This window comes from Diadema setosum, chromosome 21 (assembly GCF_964275005.1).
Source record: "Diadema setosum chromosome 21, eeDiaSeto1, whole genome shotgun sequence".
NCBI classification, from domain to species: domain Eukaryota; kingdom Metazoa; phylum Echinodermata; class Echinoidea; order Diadematoida; family Diadematidae; genus Diadema; species Diadema setosum.
This window is the reverse complement of record NC_092705.1, coordinates 12,142,142-12,162,735: the sequence shown is the minus strand read 5'-3', so window position 1 is coordinate 12,162,735 and position 20,594 is coordinate 12,142,142. Positions and strand designations below refer to the sequence as shown.

The window sequence follows — 20,594 nt, the reverse complement described above, 5'->3', positions numbered from 1 at the left end:
ACATACATACATCATACATTTTTATACATACATAAAGACAGACAAACAGGAAAGACAAGAGATGAAAAAATCCCCCCCCAAAAAAAAGTGAAAGGAGTGACAGTAAATGGGATGAAAATTGACAAGAAAAGTAATGAAAGATAGAAGAAAGAGAAAGTAAAGATTGTGGTGGAAAAAGAAGAAGAATATGAGAGATAAACATCATTAGTGTCATCATCAAAATATCTGATCAGCTAATATAAACCAACTATTCTTCACACAGGACAATTCAAGTGGAACTTCAACTTTCTGATTTTTAAGAAAACATGACACAAGACAATTCATCTTTACAGTTGCTTGATTCCTGTCAAATGTAGATTGACTGGGTCTTAAAACAAAAGAAAATCCACTGTCACAACTTACTGAAAGGTTTTATGTTGTGGGTCCCTGTTGTATTGTTTCAGTAAACATAAAATATAATTTTCTTTGCAGTCTATTCTACTTTATGACAAAGTGACTCGCTGCATTCAGCAGTTTTGACACTTTTTACTGCTTTTGTTTTGTTTTTGTTTTTCAACTTCAGTAAAATAACATATGATGGTGTGACCAAACACACATTTTGTTTGGTATATATCTCTTTCTCTTCTCTGTATCTAAATTCTCAACGCTCTTTCCCAATTTATGTCCTCCTGATTGATGTAGACACTCTGGTTTCTTTGATGAAAATTGTATTGAATTCCTGTGCGCATGCACCTGACGGGTCTTGACAGAAAATTATGTCTGGCTCAATTCAGATATATGCTCCAATACACATACATCTGTGCAAGCAAAAGCATTCATTCCACACAGCAGTTTCACCAATAGTGGCTTTCTATTTCACTTCCATCATACATCCATTTTACTGGCAATAACTGAGTAATTCTGTGAGGTACACGGCGTAGAAAATACCGCAAGTTGAATGTCATCTTGTGGGAATACCGCGTGGGCACTCTTGGAGTCTTATGTCATCCTATGGGAAAACTGTGTGAGTACTCACAGAGTCTTAATTTGAGAGATTTCCCACAAAAGTCTGACGGACAGACTATGGAATGGGTGACTACCCCTACCAAAAGTTTGATGAATTTCTGTTAGTCTTCGTGAATCAAACCCCAACAACGTCGCAAATGCAAATATGCTGTAAAATATGAAAAGTAGAAAAATATTCCCACAAACAACTCCTAATGCAGCCAAGAAAAAGACAAACATTCATATCGATACCACACATCTTCTCGATAAACATCTCAGGAAGTACACACAGTTAAGTAGTCATCACTAACTTCATATCTAACTAGGATTTAAATGAACGCGTGGGCCAGTGTAGCACAGTGGGCAATCAAGGCTTAAATGTGTGTGGCAACAAGACTATGACTCCAGTTGAGGCGAGCACAGCCTAAAAATAGCCCTATATTTTCTGCAGAGCCCGCTGTCCATCAATAGAATTACTCGCAGGACTGGAGCGCATTAAAAAAAAAGAGAAAGTCTGGATGATAAATCCAGCCTCTTCAGTGATACAGCTTGTGGGAATAGTCGGGATTGGGATGGAGGGAGGAGGGAGGAAAAAAAAAGAATTGAATTGTAAATACCAAATGCTGAAATGAGATTCTTTGGATGTATAATGAACGGATGTGCCAAAAGCAGAGTGCACACTTTCATGTGTTCTATTCATCTGTGCGTACATTTGACAATGGTAAAAACTACACAAAGAATGCACTGTGAAGTAAATTAGAAATAATACATATTCTAAAGTTTGTATCTTCTTTCAGAACTTCTACTAGAGCCTGCAGGCTGTTAGTGATTAAAATTCAGGTTAAATTCATGCATTGTATGCAATTCCATTAACTGAAATGGTCTTTTTGAAATACAAGAGTCAGTCTCTGGTTTCTTTGGAATAAAAAGTCAATGAATAAAGAACAAATATCTAGATATTAAAAATAGTTGTGAAGTCTTTATAAAATAACTGGACAAAATCAATGATGAAAAATCAAGAGGGTATTAGATACTTAAAGTGAAGTTGAGACATATTTGGAAGGGGGTGATGTGAACATAAACATAAACTCTGACATAATAGAAATCCATATTAATAATTTTAAGCTCTCCAATTTTGAAAAATTATTTGGTTTATTATCAGATCAGTTTTTAACATACCTTGTATTAGTTGTAAAATATTGCCTATATTTGTAAATTTAGGAATTAAGTACCAACTGTTGATTTTTTTTTAAGAGTTTCATTAAGAAGCAAAAAGAAACAGAGTATTATTTAGCTAAGAAAAGAAATACGCTTACTTTACATTTTAAAAAATGGAGATTTGATTTATGATATGTTTAAATGTTACTTTAAAATTGTTTCATACCCCTTGGATTAAGCTTATTTCATACTGTGTATTGGTATGTTGAATACTTGTCATTGTATTTTGCTCATTGGAATCACCATGATCTGTCGCTGATACAAAGTAGTACTACATTGTAGTTAGCAAATTTACCGGCCCTCTATCTGGCCTTTATGTTTTCTCCAGCTTTGTTGGCGCGCCTTGGATATGAATTATTTGCTCAATGGTCTTGGATTTTTTTTTTTTTTTTTTTTTTTTACAGCCTATAAAACTATATAATGTAATCTTTTCCAGGGATCTCCAGGTCTGATTTAGGCTTTATGTAGTGGTTTGAATTACAATGCTAAAGATGTCTCGAGATGAGTTGAGAATGTGTAGTTTTGAGGGATGATTAGAATTTTGATTGTGTAGGATAAGGTGTGACTTTTGTCGTTGAGTAAGAGGGTATGGTCCTCTTTCAGACCTGGGGACCCCACTGGGGGAGCCACTCTCCCTGGGTGTGCTATGAGACAGGGGTCTTTGAGGAAGCTTTGCCTTACTACTTTTTGATGAATCATGGTGGTTCTCTTATTATATTATCTCTGAATTGCTCTTGTCACTTTTTTTTCTTCTTTTTTTTCTCGTTTTTGCTGATTGATGATTATTTGTAAATATTGTGATTTCATGTGATTTTGAAATAAAACATATCTAAATAAAAAAAAAATAAAAAAAAAAGGATAAGCAGGCTGCATGGCCAGTAAAACATAACAACTACATCTCGCTTGAGATCTTGCTTTCGAGTTCTTGCTTGAAGGTTCATTGATAGTACAAGTGTATCCACGTAAAACATTCAAAAAGTATGAACATCTTTAATTAGGTCTGACCTGTATTATGTGCAGGTGCTGTGGCTGTAGAATTAGATTACCAATTCAAGTGAAAAAAAAACAAAACAAAAAACAAAAAAAAAACAAAAAAAAACCACACATAAACTCTGGCAAGTAAAGAGGATGTTTTGGTATTTGTTTATTTTTCTGCCATTATTTCAATTTTGCTGTGACAAACAGTGGACTTCACACACATACACACAAGCGCACACACACACATACAACACATACACACATATAAAGTTGTACATAGACAAAAACAAAATAACACAGAGTACATTCAGTAATCATTTACAAAGCTACTGCACCATGGCATTTTCAAAAGGAGAGGAAAAACTTTGTTTGCTTTCTTTTGGAACAGTGATAAAGTTCAACTTGGAAAGATGTTTAATCTAAAACTGTATAAACTTATATCTTTCATAAGAGTGCAGCTTGACAAGAATTTTGTGGTCATGTCCAGAAGATGCCGCATTAACCACACTTCACACAATAGATATACTTCTGATGTTGAATGCCTAAACTGTGTACTGTGGCTGACTGCATGTATCTGGTAGATGCCACGCCGTGTGCATATCACCCTATCACTGCATAAATCATGGATATCCCCCTGCACTAATTCCAGTCTTTTGCACAGTGCAATATTTCCCTCTCTGCAAATCATTACCTACAAGTCAACATCCCAGCTTTTTACTGCTGCCTCTGCCTCATAATTGCTGCAGTTTGAGGAAAGTCATAAACTCACCATGTATTGCAAGCTTTTGTGAGCCTTCTTTTAAGCTTTATCTTCACTGTACATGAAGCTGTCATTGTCATTGGTACCTTTGCAACTAATTTTGCAGACAACGGTCATGCTACATGCACTTTGGGTATCTATTTCCATGTTTTATTTTTCTTCATATAGGCAAATTTACTCATGGACTTCCTCTCTGAAGCTGTTTTAGGCTGGTAAACCTTGTGCAAAGAATAAAATCCCTATAAATACTCATGTTTGCAGTCAAAAAGTTTGCTAAATCTACCATGAAATAAATAAATCCAGACAAACTCATGCAGCTTTATGGAGGACTAATATGTGAGTTTTGGTGTCATATTCCACTTCAAATGATGGGCCTCTCGGCTAGACATTCCCCCCCCCCCCCCTTTGTTCCCTTTTCTCCCTTCTCTGTCATCTTCCTGCAATTGTCGTCGTCACTGATGGCGAACTGAAATGCGGAAGTACTCTGTTGCCAGGCAACAAAACTTATATTATGGAATGTCTATGTCATCACAATAGATCATTTGATAAAAGAACATAAGCCCACAACAGGAAAGAGGGGTTGACTACAATATATCCTGGATGTCAGTGACTTTATGCTTTTTGGATTTTTTTTTTTTTTTTTTTGCAAATCCACGGCAGAGAAAATTCAGTCAGCTCCAATGTGAGCCACCTTACCATTGTTACCAACTGTCTTTTGTGACCTAACACACAAAAGCCTTCAGTTGTAAATCTTTTTACTCTTCATCCTATTTTCAAGACTCCATTTAAGCATTTGCAGGCAAATCATATATGCTAATTCTACCTCAAACATACAGTTTTAGCAATGAGAAACTTTTCTTTGAATGCTCTATACAGTGACCTATACATTTGCTTCACGAGGAAAACAAATATATGTGTATTACTTTCTCAAGTACATATTACAATGTGACAATATACAGATAAAGTTATATTTTGTTTTCTTGAAGAATCCTCATTTCAGTCCCAGATGTGCCTATTCATATTTTAAACTCCAAACTCCAAAAGTTATTCAGATTTACTAAAGCAAGCTGGGCTGGTTCTAACTATATACCCCCTTCACACTAAGTGTGGCGGGGGTATAAATATGAGTTAAGAACTCCATGGCAGCTGAAGAATAATTGCTCTACATGAACTTCACGCAAGATAACTGTACATTTGAAACCAGTAACCAGGGAAATAATAACATAGGCCTACAGTCAAGTCATCTTAGCATTAGTCTAGATATGAATCTGTATGGGCATCGACATTTGTTAAAAGGGGGAAAAGATCCAAATTTACATGCAGATTGAGTGAATGCAGCAATATTAGCAGGAAACATCAGTGACGTTTGAGGAAAATGTGACAATTTGTTTAAAAGTTATGAATTTTTAAAGTTTCGGCTTCACCATCATTGGACGAGATCACCTCGAAGATCACTACAGTACATGGCATGCATTTTCCAGGCTATAGAGAAAATATACATAAAATTCCACAAAATTCAATTTTTAAAATGAAAAGTACACATAACCTCGAATTATTAAGTACTGACATTTATTGAGAGTAACATAATTTCCCCTTCTTTCTGAAAGAGGTATTAAGTCAAGTGCTTTTTCGTTATGCTAGAAAAGTGAAATATAAAGTTGAAGTTTCTCTTCATCTTTTTTTCTTATCACTGGCCCTCCATGACACTATGAACTGTAGTAGTCTCCTCATCTGGCAAAGGCTGTACTAAAACTTTAAGAAATTCATAATTTTTCGACAGACTGTCCGATTTTGCTCAAACCCTGCTCATATATTCTATCAATATTACTGCAATCCCTCACTCCACAATATATTTGGGTTTCATTCCTCTTCGAGCTAAAAGAAAACAAAACAAGAGGTAGACTCACTACTCAAACACCATGTAGAGGAGCCCATCAGAGCTGTAGGTTTCCAGCAACTCTACAATGTGTGGGTGCTTCAGCATGTGACATATGGAGGCCTCTCTCTTGAGATCTGTGAAAAGGGAGAAAAAGTAAGCAAAAGTTTGACAGTGACATTGCATCAAACAACAAAGGAATGATTATAATACTACAGTATTCACAAACCACGGAATAATTTCATTTCTCAAATTTGATTAGCAGCTTAGATCACTTGGAAAATACAGTTCTATGTAAACCCCCCCCCCCCCAAAAAAAAAAAAAAACCTGCTACACACAAGAAATGTTGTATAGCAGTTATATAAAAAATGCATAGCAAATTGCGATGTGATACCAAGAATATTCCCTGCAAACAACAACAACAAAAATCTGTGTAGATTATTAGAAAAGATGCACATAGCGAAAGAGGATCGAGCAGAGAGAAAGATAAAGAAAGGAAGAAGGAAAGTAAGAATGAAAGCGATGAAATAGGAGCAGGAAAACAGATCACTTGAACGAAAGGAATTCAAATATGCAATGACAGAAATGAGCTTGCTTCAATTCGATCTTTTCCTGTTTTCTGCTTTCTGGGTGATTGCTCCGGGTGTAATTAGTGAAAGGGGAAGGATTTACGCCTACTCATACAGCGAGAGACTATTCAGGGCTATGACAGGGAGAGTCTGCATCCAACATTGTTCATTTCATCCAATTTGCACATGACCTTGTTCTTTCACGGGGGATGGCGGTAACACCTTGAGTCAAACCAGAGACAATTCTGGGATCTATACAGTGGATGGGTTGTGCATATAAGACAGAGTCAACACTACATGGAGAAACGTTCGGTTAAACCGCAATCCCACTCCGCCGAGATAGCACTGCACATTGGTAATTTGGGTGACCTGCACTCCGCCCCTCGCGCTGACAGGTCTGAGGGTCCCCGCTCGTGACTCCGGTTACAGCCTTCCACCTGTAATCGGACCGTGGCGCGGAGAATCAATTTGGGCAACTGACCCGTCCACTGTTCACGTTTGGAGGAGTCAAGCCCTGCCAGTGTGTGTGGGGGGAGGGCACACTTTGGTGCCCCTACTCCCATCCCACAATGCATTGCCTATATGAGATCTGGTTGTCTGATGAGGATGCTACTGTTAGGCAGTCTTCTGTAACTACTAGATTCTCCACTGTCACTCCCGTCACTGCTGTTCTCTCCCGCTGTCAGAAGACACTGAGCAATTCCACTCGACAGATTACAGTAGCACTCTTTTGCATGCTCTTTTAAAACCTTCATGCAATATTGCATTGTAGTGGACACTTGGCATAGAAAGAGAAGAGCTGGGGGGGGGGAGGTGGGGTGTAAAAGATCACCTGAGCTTCAAGATAGATTTAACCTTAATGAAATCCTTTCTCGTAGTTCCCTGTGGTGCCCCCTGGATGGGTTGTGTGATCAGTGAAGACCTCTTCGGGGGCCCTACTGTACATACAATCAATGGGCTTACCCCTGGAACTTGCCTTCTCACAATACCACTCATGATACTACTAGAGAGACCATGGAACTGAAGAATTAAGATGCCTTTTACCAATCAACACTTTGGATTTCTGGAGCACTGCCCTGGGACCTTTCTTCTGAGCCCAAATGTGGAATGAATGTGCAATTAGAATATTAAGTTTGTTTATCCAGACTCCTAATGATGATTCTTTCAAAGCACTAAAAAACTTTGATCATGCAGGTCTTAGTTTTAAAGACACAAATCGTGTAAAATCTTCTATTTTTTTCAAACATATATTGCTTTGGGCCCAATAGGGCCACAACTACCACTACTATGAACAACTTACATTTCTTACTTCTAAGGCTTAATCACATTAAAACTAATTACAATGTAGTAACACTTTTCAACATCTGGTTGAAAAAAAAAAAAAACAAAAACCTGTGGAATTCTAGGTGTACTAGTAGGCAGTTTCAGATGGTGTTCCATGGACTAAAGATTTGAACTCACTATAAAAGAAATAATGATTATTTTCTCTCACAGTTGGTCTAAAATTTCAATCTGTTTTGTGAAAATATGACCCTGCTTTCTTATATTCTCCATTCCCTGGTCAGAGAATTCATAATAAACATAATAATGTCATCATACAACTTCTAAAGATGTCACTCTTTTCTTTCTTTTTTTAGAAGTAGTAGTAGTAGTAGTAGTTGTAGTAGTAGTAGTAGTAATAGTAGTAGTAGTAGTAGTAGTAGTAGTAGTAGTAGTAGTAGTAGCAGTAGTATTAGTGAGTAGTAGAAGTAGTAGTAGTAGTAGTAGAGTAGTAGTAGTAGTATACTAAGTAATAGTAGTAGTACAGTGTAGTAGTAGTAGTAGTAGTAGTAGTAGTAGTAGTAGTAGTAGTAGTAGTAGTAGTAGTAGTAGTAGTAGAGTAGTACTAGTAGTACAGTAGTAGTAGCAGTAGTAGTAGTAGTAGTAGTAGTGAGTGGCTTGTTTCTCACACTCTGTGTGAATTGGCAAGACAAGTGCACACCATCTTGTCTGAGTGCTTGTGGTGTGAATGGTCAACTGATATTGTATCCGTTTTTCTAGGTTGATGGTACTGATCATGGAGTAGCTTGTCTTCTGAATGATCTCCTCCAACAACTCCACCCCCGTTTATCCCTCAACCTCTCCCAGGTAAGCTTACTACAGAATACTAGTACCTAATGAGTGTTACATGAAGAAACTCCAAATGCATTATTCATCTCTTACTCTTCTTCAAGACTGACTTAAAGGGGCATTCCAGACAACTTATATAATGTCACATCAAGATAGCACATAAAGTGATAGCACCATTTATAGATTTGTAGAATTTGTTGTGGTCCTTGAGCAGATGAACCAATACACTGAAAACCCCCAAAACATAACACAGTGAACAAGACTGATGACACGGAGGGTCAAATATTAAAGTAATATAGCGATATAATTCATCCCAATCACTACAAATTCAGAAGCTCTGTACCCAGTATAACCAATTCACAGATGTTCAAATACAAATGTCTAAAAATCATTTGGAAGTCTCCTTGAATTCACTGGATTTCTTGAACTAGTGGTGATTCAAGAGGTATTTTGAACCTTAGAAAATATTGTAAAACCAGAAATGTTTGTGTGCATTTTGATTTCGTGAATTTAGCGAGAGCCAAGAGTCATGATACTACAATGCAAGCTGGAGTTCTTGTCTGCACTATATGCATTTAAAGGCAGAGGTAATTCTCAAAATTGTCATGCTGCAAGAAAAGGCCGTCAGCTCCAATTTGTGAAAGTTTCATGCCGCGAAAATGTCTTCCTTTACAGTACCACTGCTAAATTGCTGCATCCATATTTCAGCCCAAAAGCTGATGAAACCCAACGATGATCATAACAAGCCAGCGTGTCTACTTGAGTTCTTGCCAAGAATTACAACCTTACCTGTCCTAAAAATTCATACACTATGCTTTAAGGCTGAAAAAGACCAGAACACTTGTTCCTCTTTGTTCATCATAAATGCATTTCAACATCAGTTTGAGAGGTGAAAATATGACTTCAGTGCACAACTGAAGTGACAAATAAGCATGTAGCACATACAGAGTCTGACAAATCCATAACTATTCCTGCCTTTCTGTGTGCCCATTGTAACATACCGTACTGTGCTTGAATGGAAAAAAAAAAATCTTGTTGACTTCAATATGATGCCACCTGCCCAAGATATTTTTGTGCACTAGAATGAATTACCCATATAAAAAAACATCCTCCTCACTTCTGAAAAAAAAAAAAAAAAATTCTCATATACGAGAAATCGTATGTGTATGTTGATAATCGTATGCAGCTTGCAGCTCATGACAGCTTTAGTGAGGATTGCAATAATAGAAATCCAAGCCTTATAACAATGTGGAGCAGGAAATTTTCACAATCACGTAAATGTCAACAATTATGTGCTGCTAAAGGTTCTCAAGTCAGAGATTTTTATCACATACTTGCTTTCAATCACAACCCAACTCTTCTTGTGATATTGGCTATACAATGACTCAATGGCATGACTGCTACACAAGCCCTGCTACTGATTAGACACCTACAGTAGGTGAAGTCATGTACAGATGGAAGCATATCATGCTTACATCTGCACATAACTTTACCTAGGTATAAGAAAGGTATAAAAAAAAAACAACTGACAATGAAGATTTTGATCACAAAATGCATTAACTCTATTCTCGTTAATTTGAGATAGTTGCAAATACAGACATGGTTAACTAGTGTGGGTATTCACGGGTCATCCCATTCATTTGTTGCCTACCGGGATACACGCAAAAATGACAAACAGGTACAATTTGTATGGTCGGTGAATACTTGCATCGAAACGTATGCTCATCGGTAATGGGTGATTCCAGTTGAGATTCTGCAGTTGTGTGTGCACTTACATAGAGATCACCAATAAAGTTGAACACTATTCGTTATGGAGATTCTCTAATATATCCGAACCAGGCCAGCTTCCCACTCTATGAATCCACACACTACTGGGTCTTTGAAGCTACTAAAAATCTAAGAAAATATGGGATATTCTTTGCCATAGCTTTAAAGAATATTCCTTGTTATGTAACGAGCGGAGTGAGATATCACAGGAAAGGTTCTAGTTTGCTGTATCTGATGGACATACTTTAAAATGTTTAAAAAGGGCACTTAAACTGTTTTACAATCAAACTCTTCATATCTCATTGCTGGAAAGGACAGGTACAGACAGCAGCTGGCTGCAATGACTGAGAACTGGAAAAATCATCTACAAATGAACCATTCATTCTGCAATGAAGTTCTTTCTATCTTCTTTCTAAAACGATGAGGGATTTACTTCCATCTCTCTCTCTCTCTCTCTCTCCTCTTTCCCCTCCATCTATCTATCTATCTATCTATCTCTCTTGCGATGTGGCTCTGGCTTCTGAGCTGCTATTATTGGATTCTCTCTTGACCGGTGCCGAAAGGCAAATTGAATCTGCAACGGGCAGAACAAAGGATAGGACGAGGGCTCAAGGGACGGGGTAAAACGTTATCACCTGGGCGCGCTTTTTACTGCTGGAATGCTCGCCGATTTCATAAGGGACCTGTTCTAATGGCCAAAAGCCATAATTACTGAATTCACCGAACTAGGTATAGTGTGTACCGACGAGCACTCAGGACACTGCTTCAGTCTGCATTGGAATATATATTTCTAAGAGAAAAACACTATTTTACGACCACCCATAATACTATAATATGTGGTATCTATATTGGAATATTAATTTCATAATTTTCTTATTGCTTGTCAAATCTCATATGTCAATATTTCATAAACTGAACTGCTGCATTTTATACACGTAGCTTCTATCCTCCACAACAAAATCCTAAAATGTCTGAAGTCAAAAAAGGCAGTTTTAGCTGCTATTAAAGCTCAAATAAGAACAGAAAATGAAAGAAAAACAGATAAAATGGGAAAAGAAATCCTAATAAAAGGTGAGTCCCACCTTTTAAAAGGACCACTCTGTTTTACTTTGTTTTGGGATATCTCTGCCATTTCAAAACCTATTTTCATCAAACAAACTTTGAATTCTTGTTAGAATTGTATGATCTTTAATATTTCATTAGTGGTATCTAATCATCTTGCAAAAAGTTAATATCTGAATGCACCATCCCAACCAAAACAACGCCATCCTTCTAATGGTGAGGTTTTACAATGTGCCAATCCCATTAATTCAGGGAACACAATGCAAGAATGCCATCTACAGCATCTATACAATGTCAACTTCCACAATCTACAGACTGAAGATTACAGATTTGTTGGAAGCACGTCACGTCAGGCAATTAGCCGTGTACAGAGATGGTAACAGACGAGATGAGATGCGAAACTTGGAAGGGGAGGAGGGGAAGGGGTGGAATCGAAGAAGAATGGCGACAAGAAACGAGGTAACTAACATGTGTAAAGTACACGGAGCATGTTCCCCTGGATTAATTGAGATCTAGCAGGGGGTTGTGGGAGGCGGCAAGAAATTGGGTGTCGCCTTAATTGCAGATTCTACGCAGACATCCTCAACAACCCGAAGCACGAGCATAGCATACGTGTACAGCACATACTCAGTACAGCGCACCTCTGGAATGCAAGCCGGAATTGATCAAATTAGAACGAATGTAAATCAATCAGCAGAAATGTACATGTAGGAATCCCCTGGGTAAAGATCCCCTTACATGAGTGGGGAGTGAAGTGAATGTTTTTCACAAAATATCATTCACCTGTTAGGTCTCACAGTCTTGCCTTCCTTTATCGAATGGCACTCCTTGGATTTACAAGGTGGTGTTTGTACATTGCAAGGGAGAAGAAGCTTTGAATTGAAAACATGCAAAATGTTCCTCTGCCAAAAGCCCCAAGATGAGCTACGAATTTCATCTGTGCTCTTTGAAACAATTTGATTTGAGGACTATGATTTATAGTTCCAAGTAAAACAAGCCTAAAGCTAACCCTCATATGCTTTGGGGTGATCACGGATGATCCACTAACGAATGCATCTAAGAATGAAAATGCATGAATTCCATAATGATGTATACCCCTCCCCCCTCCAAAAAAACAACAACACACAAACAAACACAAATAACAACAACAACTTGCTACATCAGGCACTTATGCGGAGTGGTGCAATACAGTGTATATTGTACATACTATGTCCTACCATCCAGGAATCGCGGATATTCAAACTATCATAACTTTCTTCAAATTTAACAAACTTTGGTCAGACCACTGATCCAAACTGATCTGTAACTTTTCTCCCAGTACTCATTTCAGATCTAAAAAAAAAAACCACCCCAAAACAAAACAAAACAAAACAATTTCTTCTTATGGTAAAAATGGCTTGGAATATTTAACCAATGTTTGTAGCTTCTGAAAAATGTTGACCTATATAGAATATTTTACAAATTATAGCAATTTTTCAACTGGTATATTATCCTTGAATAACTGTCAAACAAATAATTTGAAATTATGAACAAAGACCTTGACATACACAACTCACTGCCAAAGATATACCAGTGGTGATAGAAATAAATGGCACTGAGTTCTTAACAAATCAAAAAGGATCGTGAGAAATTTGTTTCATTTTCTCTCTTTTTTGGTGTTGTTTATTCTTGGACATGAAGTATTCCCGAAAATTGCAGAATAATGCATTGGCCACTACAAAATGAAACATGTGTGAACATCACAGGAACTCCAAGAAACTGGTACTTGTGATAAACTTGAATATCTGACAAATTTTGGCTTCAAAAGAAGAGCCAATACTATTCTCACAACATGTATTTTCTTCTTTTTTTTTCATAAGAAAAAAGAAACATGCACAGTGACATTAGGCATAGGGTCATTAAGGTATGTACATAGAAATCTGATACATATTGATGTATTCATGCATGGTCTTCATAAAAGCATCACACTGTACCCGAGGAGCCAGACCAATGAGGGTTCATCCTAGACTGAACTACTCAGATGAATAACACACCAGCAAAACTAATAAATTCTATTCCCATCCCCAAAAAATGAATGTCACAATTCTAGCGAGGTCTTCCAAAATTTAATTTGTAGGAAATATTGAATGCACAATTGCAATGCAAATATCTTCGGTCTCTCAAATGCATGGATTTCTATGCCTCGTCTTCCAGCACTGATGGATTGTAGGTAATCAACTTGCCGCTATCAATTTGTCATGCATTGCAACAGCTGTGTGCTGCAGACTTATCAATACATGAACATTCTTCCCTTTTGCATCTTATGATAAAAATGATGATGATAATACTAACAACTGTAAAAGTAGAACAGAAATGTACTGCAAGTGAAGTGTAATGCATTTCAAGCAGGATTGGCCATTAGATAGGTGATAGGTCTACATTACGACGCATAAAATAAATACTGCAAAACCAGAAATGTTTGCATGCATTTTAATTCTGCGAATTGTGCGAGAGTGAAGATTCACGAAATCAAAGGATCGATCATATGGTGTCGTAAAGCTTCAACACCGCTGTCCCCCCCAAAAAATGATAATAATAAGTGGCAATATTTTTCCCATACTACATCTCTACAGCTACGTACAAAATCCTGCAGGATATTCAACTGATACTATACACATAAGAAATGTGACACAATGGTTTATCTAAAACTTGGTGGAGTGCAATGTATAGAGGGCAGCATCACTATAAGACTAGAGGAACCTACAATGTAGAAATGACTAAGCACGCCAAAGGCCTCGGCATAATGGTTGAATGATATACGCTTTAATAGTAATGACCAAATTACTACTTCAATAGCATTACTTGCAAATGTTCGCCGGGTCAATGTGACCTTTGACCCTGTTCTAGATGGGAAGCAATGAGCGCACAGCCAACCAAACCTGTAGGTTCCTTCCCCTACCGTAAAAAATTTGATTGATTAACCGAGGCAATTTGTGGCCACTGTATGAGATCACCACAAGAACGATCTGCATATCTCCTGACCATGGTATTGACAGTGACAGAAGAAATCAAACTTATGGAAATTAGTAGGAATTGTTGATGAAGGCTGGCAGCAGTATGATCCCCTTCTATGCATGTGCATGTGTCAATATCAAACAATCTAAAATCTGCATATAGATTGGTATACTTGAATTTACATCATATTTCAAGAATGGTGTGGGGGGGGGGTTGGGGTCGATAGGGGAGGTTGCGGTATTAGGAGATTGGCTGTTATTACCAATCTGCACTGAGCAAACACTCCACGGCAATTCCCGGGTGAATGAATGATATTTTGTGTGGGCATGACTGCATTAAGTGCATTTTCTATGGCACCCATTCTCAAGCTTATTAGTCATGTAAACAATTGGCGGCGATCGCACTCCAGCTGGCGTTGATTCTCTTCTCAATGGCCCCAAGACGATAGAAATAAAAACATGAAAACCTAGTAATTTAGAGTGACATTCTGTGCATTTTGCAGAACTTTTATCACAATAACACATTTCTTTCAAGTCCAGGTTAAAACTTGGGGAAACAACCAAGAAATAGTCACGAAAAATGCTAGTCATACAGAGTAGCTTAAGGTTTTGCATCTTACATTATATATTAGCTCGTAACACGTTGCACACATACTATACTGTAAAACGAGGAATGTTTGTGTGCATTTTAATTTCGCGAATTTCGCGAGCGCAAAGATTTGTGAAATTAAAATGCACGCGAAAGTTCTTGTCTACACTATATGCATTGAATGCCAGTGGCAGTTCGCGAAAATTTCATGCCGCAAAAAAGGCCGTCGGCTCCAATTCGCGAAAAATTCATGCCGCGAATATATCATGTTTTACAGTACATACATTTGTAGATTTTAATCAAACAAGGATAAAATATCAGGCTAGATATTAAATTTCCATGGTAATAAGACTAGAATACAGAGGGGGGAATAAAAGGAAGAGTACATGTATACCACCTAACCACTGCACACTGCATTTCGGGATGGGCAAACATGACAGGCCGTGATTGCCATGGATGACATCGAAAAAATTTGCCACAGCAGTCATGGTGCTGATGAGAAATCTAGCAGGCCGTAATGAACCGGGGTGAACGCAACAAAACGTGACAGCATGTACAATGTAATAGGCCATAACAAAACTTGGAGGCGGTCAGTAGTGGGACACAACGGGAAATATGTGTAGTCTTGCCTGATCAGACATTGTGAGAATGGCGTCCATGTGTTCACTGGAGCGAGGTCTGGAACGAACAAGACTAGAATACGGAAGGGATTAAAAAAAAAGGAAGAGTGTACGTGTACCCCACCTACCCATGGCACACTACTTTTCGAGGGGGGGGGGGGGGACAAATGGGGTTGCTGTGGCCGCTGGGAACATGGTGTAAGTATATCATAGCATCAGAACGCTGACTTTTAAGGTGGATTTATATGACATTTCTGCATCTTCCAGGTTCTTACTGTAAAAGATGCCCTTCTCAGAAATTGACATTTGAACAGGAAAAGCAAGGAGCTCAGTCTGGAATAATTGAGTTTAGGGAGAAAAATGAGAAAAAGTCAGAACCCTAAAAACAGAAGGAAAGTTTGATTGCCAAAAGTGAGCTTGTTGAAAGATCTGAACAATGACACAGTATTAGAAGAAAAAGCTTACATAGTGACATGTAGGCCTATGTTGTTACTTGATACTTGGTAATCAAATGTTATTTGACAGGTCTTTGCATAATACTGCATGAATACTTCCTGTGTTGAAATCAAATTAGGATTCTATCAATACTATCAGAGAATTTAATTCATTACGTCAAAGGGGCCAGCACACTTTGAAAAACCCATTTGGCTGCATGAGCGAACCCCGGAGGTTCGAAGGGGTCACCAAATATCTGCATGCTGCCCTCACTGTTTTTCAGCAGCCCTTGGGCTTGGTAAACAGGCAATAACAATTATGAATATGATATTGATTTGTCCCTCATCCCCGATTCGACAATCGGCAGTCATCATCCTCCTCTGGGGAGCTTCCTCGTTTGCTAATGCTTCGCGGAAAGCTAGCTAGCTGCAGCTCACCTGAACGTTGGGAAATAAATGAAGCGCACAGCTTGCTTGCTCGGGCAGTGTGGTCAATTGGCTGTGAAGAGCAATGGGCTGCTTATTTGCCTTGCATCTGTGTATATTTCATGGGCTGTATATTCCTGGCTTGCTCTAAAGGATGAAGGAGGTGCGCTATGCAAACATGCGAGATGCAGGGCTGCTGTATATTGCACATAGGTTGTGAGCCGATACAGTATGTACATACATTTGTGACTACTCTCAGAGAAAAACGCTGATGAGGCTCAACCAAATAGAGATTACATTGATGCATGATTCTTGGGACTGGATATGGCCTGTGCCACAATGACTGTCATGAATTATTATTGGCTGAAAATCAAATGCTAATCTGAGTGTCCAATCCCCCCGATGTGACACACAGCCAGATAAGTACAATCCTCTCAACTCAAGAGACACCTTCACGATCTTGATTAATGATGACTACGCATAAAGAAAATCAACTAAAATACATCTCAAATAAAAAGTAAAGTACTGTGAGAAAAAAAAAATCCTGAACATTCATGTACATTGTAACACCATGGTTTGTGCTGTCATACACATCCTTTATAATGTTGCAATGTAATGACATTGCAAGGCAGTGACAGATCAACCAGTATTGAAAACGAAAAGTAGCAGTATGCAATATTCCTCAATATTCATTTATTTACACGGTATTGTGATACACATGTTCCAGCACAGCAGTACAATGCACTTTGCCCTTCCCCCACACACAGCATGTACAAGTCACCAAATATACAGCATGAAGGGTCCTTAATGAAGAAGTTTTCTTCATCATCTTGGGTCGCTTCTGATACTGAACTTAAATTTGACTGAAATGCACAAAATTCATAACTAATCAAAACATCTAATCCCAATCCAAAGATTTTACCCTATTCCCTAAAAGGCTGGCTGAGCTTCATATACAAGACAAACCAAGAAAATAAAAGAAACAACAATTTGCCAATTCTCAACGAGAAACTGGCGGTGGTAACTGTGTGTGTGTGTGTGTGTGTGTGTGTGTGTGTGTGCACATAATTTGATTCCTACACTTGTAGATCCCCATCCCCCTTCCCATAGAAGGATGGATATGTGTGGCAATTACACACAGGCAGTGACCCATTTTGTCTCACAGCCAGTCAGTCATCTCTGGCAGAAATCTACCATTTGCATGTAAATTGTAGAGCCATGAGACGAAACCTGCCAAGGGGTGTGGTAAGTGGCCAGACAAGTGGCTTGGGTAAGGGGGTGGGCCGGGAGGGGCTCCTTGTGCTTGACTACGGTTACGTTCACATGACAGCCCTAAACTTAAAGTTTAGCTCGAAGTTTCAATCTTTGATGATCAACTTGTACAATGTAGTTTAGCCCAAAGTAGACATACTTGACAGTTAGCAGTCATACAGATTAGTCAATGATTAGAACCACAAGACATCCTAGGGTTTACCCTCTATCCACAAGCCACGGGGGATCCCCACTTGTAGTTTAGCATCATGTGGACACGATTCTCAATAAACTCAAAAGTTGGCATGTTAGCATGACCTCTCCATTAACCCTATTCCCCCTCAGCTTCTGGGTCAACTTTTTGTGCGTGTTATACCCAACTGTATTGTCGCACATTTTCTGCTTTGTCGCTAGCACAGCTTGTATTATGTATTTCCACCAATTCTTTGGTTCAATCATCCAGTACGATTCTCACTCAAAAATCTGATCTCTAAGATTAAGTGTTTTGTGGACATGTGTCGTGGTTTAAAACTACAAGCTAATCATCGCAGTTTAAAACACTGAAGATTACAAATGTCGTGTGAATGTACTGTATACGCCGAACATTTCGCGAGGTTTTTATTTTTGCAAATTTTGGGAGTCAGGTGCTATTTGCGAAATTAAAGACACGCGAAAATAATGACTCTGATCCCGATATGAATGTGACGTACACATACACATTTCTCCGTTCAGTACAGTACTCCACCATCGCGAATTTAACCACTCGCGAAGTCGTCAGGAAGTCCCAATTCGCGAAAATTTAAACTCGCTAAATATATGGCGTATACAGTAACCAGCAGAAGAGAAGAGACAGAAGAAAAAGGAAAAGGCAGCAGGAAAACAAACCAGGGGATGGGATCAGATGTTCGTCCACATCAGGTTGGTTGTTATATATCTCCTTACAGGATCTTCTTACCCTGTCTGCAACTGGCATCTGCCAGCAAATGCCAGTGTTTCAAGCATTCTAATTCAATTGGAACAAGACAAGTGCACTAGCCTGCACTGAACTGGGTGGTCTTTTTCCTACATGTACTTCCAAAGGATGCTTACTGTTATGCTCAAAATGATGTCATAAGTTTTCTGCATCACATTTCAGACATCTGCTCCTACCTCACTCAGTTAACTTCCTTTGTTTTAATTTAGCCCCCCCTCCCCAACTTTGCTGTCTTTTTTTTTTTTTTGGGGGGGGGGGGGGGAAATATTCTTAATTTCATTCATTCTTTGGCATTAAACTTGTATGTTGTTCCAACCCAAACGTACACATACTGCAGTTCAGTGACTCTTTCATTGCAATGATAAAAACACCCTTCTGATTATCATGCATTCCACTGGCGGAATGTCTCCCTCTCACCTTCTGTGCTGAGTCCTGGGCTTGACGTAAACTTTGCGACGTCCACAATCTTGACGGCAAACTGCTGTCCTGTATCTCGGTGGATACATCGTCTCACCTCACTGAACGGCCCTCTGCAATGACATGGAAGAGAGAGAGAAAGAACATTATGTCATCTGATCACTTAATTTTTCTCACTTTTACAACAAAGTCTTAATGTTGTACAAGTAAAACAACAAAATGATGTAATTGTAATTAATGCTCCACAAATCATGAAGCATGGTATTAGATGTCTGAAACAGGCACTAGGTGAAAGGGAGTCTACAGAGGATTGTATCCTTGTTGTAAGAACTTTTTCTAAAATCTTCAATAACAGACTTCACACTTACCTGAGAAGTTATAAAAGCATGGAAATGAAAAGATCAACACTTGGGATAGACTTTTTGAGCAAGCTTGTTTCCATTGGAAAATGGCACATCTTGAAAATGATGACATTTGACCTTTCAATTACGATGAACTTTTTTTTATAAAGAACTGCTATACTGTGGCACTTTGGATAATTCCTGAGTTTTTAAAACAGTGATGCACATATTGTGTTTGCAACTGGCTGCTTGACAGTAATGCTAAACACAATTGTGATCCCCCCCCCCCCTTATCAATCACACTCTCAGTAATCAACCAGGGAGGTGAGACTCACCTCCCTGAATCAACCAATCTCTCTCATGCCATACATTGATTACAACTACTAGAAGTATCTACTGGTCTCTACTGACCAATCAATTAAGAAATCAAACAACAAATCAATTTATACCATTTACTTGTAGAGAATGCGCCTATTTATCCATCTACAGCATACAGATACTTTCCTCTTGCATATTATACACATCCCAATACATTTGTCTCTCCTACATACTTCACCCATCCCTGCACATATTATGTTTATATATTTACAGGTATGTTTCTCTCTCCCTGAGACACACCCACACATCCAGGCAATAAGCAACATGCAGCCGGAAAAGGTCACACGCTCACACCCACTTTTACATCTCAGGCTGGCTCTTTCAGGCCACTGCAACAGGCAGAACTCCTGACCCCAGTGTGTACCCAAGTCCACTATCAGCTGCCAGTGATACGACTATATATAAGAACTTTCATCTTGATGGCTGCACAGGACCCCTCTTAATTGGGTTGTGTAAAATCAAATCCTTTTCATGAGGGGGAAGGATAAGAATAGAATTATTAAACACACAAAGTAGGAAAAAAAAAAAAAACTTTCCTGGCCACTTTTGAACAGTTGGTTTCAGTGCACTAATAGCATTATACATGAGAAGAAAAAGCTGTAGGGTTCATGGAAAAAAAAAAAATAGAAAGAAGGTGTTGAGGGGTGCAGAGGGAAGCAGTAATGCAATAATGGCCTGGAAAGCTCTGCACCCTGTAGATCGGTTAGGAATCAGAGGGCTAGACGTACTCAGGGCAGGTTCCTTGGGATCCCACCAGCTTTTTACCACTACATCCAGTGCAATGTGATCGTACTTTTGGCCAGAGGCAGGGTTGGGTTCCATTTCTCCACATCATACCCACTTTCGGT

General features: G+C 38.6%; 1 protein-coding gene across 1 annotated transcript in view; it reads right to left on the bottom strand.

The window, feature by feature from the left end:
• Window positions 1-19,134, bottom strand: part of LOC140244225 (peripheral plasma membrane protein CASK-like) — a 133,735-nt gene extending 114,601 nt beyond the window's left edge. The window contains exons 1-2 of the mRNA XM_072323860.1: window positions 19,028-19,134; window positions 5,848-5,953 (exon numbers count right to left, since the gene is read on the bottom strand). Of these exons, the coding sequence (XP_072179961.1) occupies window positions 5,848-5,924 (77 nt within the window). The 5' untranslated portion in view covers window positions 5,925-5,953; window positions 19,028-19,134. The remainder of the gene's footprint in view (window positions 1-5,847; window positions 5,954-19,027) is intronic.
• Between the last annotated feature and the right edge of the window lie 1,460 nt (window positions 19,135-20,594).